A 3,754-nucleotide genomic window follows, 5' to 3' on the forward strand; every position below is an offset into this window, starting at 1 on the left:
AGTCAATGAATATGATGTATTTCTTTGTGTACGAACCTCTGTCCTGTATGGCAGTGAACAGTGACATTACCAACATGAATCTGATATATATATATATATATGCTGTATATATGATGTATTTCTTTGTGTATGAAACTCTGTCCTGCGTGGCAGTGAGAAGGGTTCAAGACCTGACTGAATTACTCGGAATAGGCAAACTGCACTCCAGGCTTTGTCAATAAAGTTGTTAAACTAAAAAATATTAAGTACGCTGCACTAGCTGGTGTTGAATTTCATTTGCCAGTTTATGTAGATCATGAACAAGAGTAGGCCCAGTACTGACCCCTGGGGAACCCCACTGGTTACACATTCATGTATTGTACTGGCAAAATACGGTTAATAATCTTATAAGTGGTGAAATTATGCATAACAAATAAAATCATATTGCTTAAAAATGCTTAACAGCCTCAACGACAACTGTTGCAGATTGTACAATCGTCACACAAGTCTCGGGTCAAAACATTGGAATCGCCATACTAAGGGTGTGGCGCTGGAAGACTAGAAGCCCTAACTCTTCTTGAGGCTTTTTAGTTTTCATTATTTAATTTTCCTTAATTATGTTTATTTATTGATTACCAGAGACCAAGATGGAGGGGTTAAAGGCGCTGCTGATGTGGTATATGGCTGCCACCTTCGGCATGATTATGGCGCAATTTGAGTATCATGATAAGGATACTTTTGACCAAATAGAAAATTTGTTCAGCCTCGTCACACCAAGGAACTGCTTCATCAAACCGAAGGTGGGTACAGTATTTATTTGGTAGTATGATTAGAAAAGTTCCAGAACTTTTTAATAACTTTACCAAAAACCTACCCTAAGATTCAAGAAGTTTTGAGGAATTTGTAGGTAAAAAAAAATACTTGTAGTGGATACAGGTATGGCAGCTATATGCCAAAAATCACACTGGGTATAGGTACGGCAACCATATGCGAAATGTTGATGTCTTGGTATGGCAGCTTAATGCCATGTGTGTTAGGCAGGATATACAATGATCATTACGAAGATGGCCTTCTTTCTGACTAACCAATCCAAACTTAACCTGACCTGATCATTAACGGTAATTATTGACGACTACACCACCGCCGATTTTTCAAAGAAAACGAATTTAAAAATGCTGCAATTTCTCTTATTTTATAGTGGACACTCTTAGTTATGGTAAATGTGTTAAAAAGTATTTATTTAAAATTTCACTCTAACCTAACCTAATCTTACCTTACCTAAACCTAATCTAACCTAACCTTACTAATTTAACCTAACCCCTCCAAAAAATAATTTCATATCAGAACTCGCTGATGAAAATATAATGAGAATATAAACATCAAAACAAATAACACATCGGCGGTGTTGTTAATATTAGCCCCATTAACAAAAAATGTCAATTTATAGTCTTACATTGGTCTTTCTCCCGCTGTTATTAATATGTAATGTTTAGACAATTCTAAGACTTTTTCTTTGATATTTCCGCCGGAAATTAAGGATAACCGAGATATTAATTTTTCAATATTATTAGATTTTCTCAGTCACAAGTGTTTGCCATGAGAAAGACAAGTGTAAACTACAGTATAAACTCACCATAACTAAATCTTTCAATACGGCTGCCGTACCTATATCCATTGTGATTGGCGCATGGCAGCCATACCTGTAACCACTAAGAAAAAGGGGTAAAAGTGGATAAAAGTGTACAACAGGGGCACTATTAAATATTTTTTTTTAGAATAATGGTGATAGAACATTTGATTCTTGGGTAAAATTTGACTCTAGTTTTTGCAGCAGAACTCTTATTTACCTCATGGCCACTCACTATAGGTGTCCATGGCAAGGGAAGAAGGCCAGTGGCCTGTGTAGGATCCCTCTGTTGTTCTTGATAATATTGTCAAGGGCTATTTTGAAGCCCAGTACTTTCCTTGGGTCTATCATCCTCTGCATGAAAAAGTATTTCCTTATACAGGTATGCATTCTCCATGATAACTTGGCTAGCTTATAGTTAAGCCCCCTCGTGTTGGTGGTGATTGACATCACAAATAAATGTACTTATTACTACCATGCTATTGTACTATTCCAGATGATACTAAATATTACATAATACTTCCTTGAGATAAATGTACAGTATATATCAGGTGCCTCAAAGAGAGCTCAGGTTCTCAAATGGCTCAGCCATGTTCATATTGTTAGTATTATCCACTCTGTATCTGTATTTTTCTGGCTAAATAAAATGTTTCAATCAATCAAACCTATTGTGCCTTGGCCTAAGGCCCTCAAGTCAACTTGGATAATCGAGATGACATAGTTCTGGAATCATCCTAGTCACTATGTGTTTCACTTTTCTCGGGTTTATATGCCTGTGTATACAGTGTTCCAGACTGGGACATACTTGAGATTTATACTGTTGAAGGAGCATTTTTCTATCTTTATATTCAAAGGTTCAGTACGCTTTATAATTCCCAAATCTCGATTTAATGTTTTCGTTGTTGCCTCCACTTGTTGTACTGCCTTCATTGAATGATCTAACGCAATGTCAGATCTTTCTCCTTATCGACAGTGTCCAGGAAAGTGCTATTAAAAGAATAGTTGTGCGAGTCTTGAGACCATTTGAACAGCTCATTCGGGTCTTCCTGCATTGTTGTGATAGGGCTTCACTTGCTACCTTCCCAGATACAGTACTGTACTGTATCTTCATACCGTTTGAAAACTTGACAATGTGGCTCTATATATTTTCATCTGTTATTTATGTAGATCACAAACAAGGTGGGTCCAAGGATAAAGCCTTGTGGTGATGGTCAGTGATAGTCGAAAGGGTCAGTGTGTTGAGCGCTTCTTGATATATGGAGTAGGAAGGGGAGAGAATAATCTTGCATGCTCTCTTTTGCACTTTTTCTAGGTGTTTACGTTGTGTGGCATTTAGGGAGGAAGACCAGGTGGGGGAAGCATAGGTGAGCTTGGGAAGTATGAATGTTGAGTAAACACTGAGGAGCTCGGGTTCAGGAACTCCGAGGGACTTGAGTCGGCGGAGGAGAAGGAGACAGAAACTGGAGGGCTTGACAACTTCACTGACGTGTGGTTTCCAATTTAGTTTGTTGTCTATGGTGACGCCGAGGAGCTTAGTGAAATCTACAACCTGGAGTGTGTTGGGACCTAAAGTAATGGCAGGGGGTGGGACAGTGTCGGAAGAGAGGTTGATGTGTGTAACCATGGTCTTGGTATGGTTGATGGTGACATGGTTGTTGGTGGCCCAGTTTTGGAGACTATTCAATAAATCCTGAAGGGCAGTATAGTCGGGAGCAAAATTGTTGACGCTGATCCCAATAGTGGATTTGCAGCGAGCAGGGGTTTCTCTTAGGGCATCATTGATAAGCATAAGGAAGCAGAGTGGTCCCATCTTGGTGCCTTGGGGGACGCCACAGGTGAGTGACTGAAAGGTGGAGACAGCCCCTCGGAAGCGTACAGCATGGCGTCGGTCACTGAGGAAGTCTCTAAGCCATGGTATAAGACTTCTCCGAAGCCTGAGGTCAATAGCTTTGTTGTGTGTGTGTGTGAAGAAAGTGGTGTGAGGGGAATATATATTTTTTTATTTATATATTTTATTTTTTAATCCTAACAGTTCTATGTTCTTAACCTGTTGGTGAGAAACGTTTTCTCTACTATAAAGTTTTTTGAGAAATATAAAATTTATCCATGAAAACTGTATCAAATATTACCAATACTTGGGTGGGTAAT

At 38.8% G+C, this 3,754-nt stretch overlaps 1 protein-coding gene across 1 annotated transcript in view; it reads left to right on the forward strand.

Annotated features, from left to right (window-relative positions):
• Positions 1-476: 476 nt before the first annotated feature.
• The window catches only part of LOC121872495, a 4,189-nt gene continuing 911 nt past the window's right edge, over positions 477-3,754 (forward strand). The window contains exon 1 of the mRNA XM_042375283.1: positions 477-779. Coding sequence (XP_042231217.1) covers positions 627-779 — 153 coding nt within the window. The 5' untranslated portion in view covers positions 477-626. The remainder of the gene's footprint in view (positions 780-3,754) is intronic.

Source organism: Homarus americanus, unplaced genomic scaffold (assembly GCF_018991925.1).
Source record: "Homarus americanus isolate GMGI-L3 unplaced genomic scaffold, GMGI_Hamer_2.0 scaffold3877, whole genome shotgun sequence".
Taxonomy (NCBI): domain Eukaryota; kingdom Metazoa; phylum Arthropoda; class Malacostraca; order Decapoda; family Nephropidae; genus Homarus; species Homarus americanus.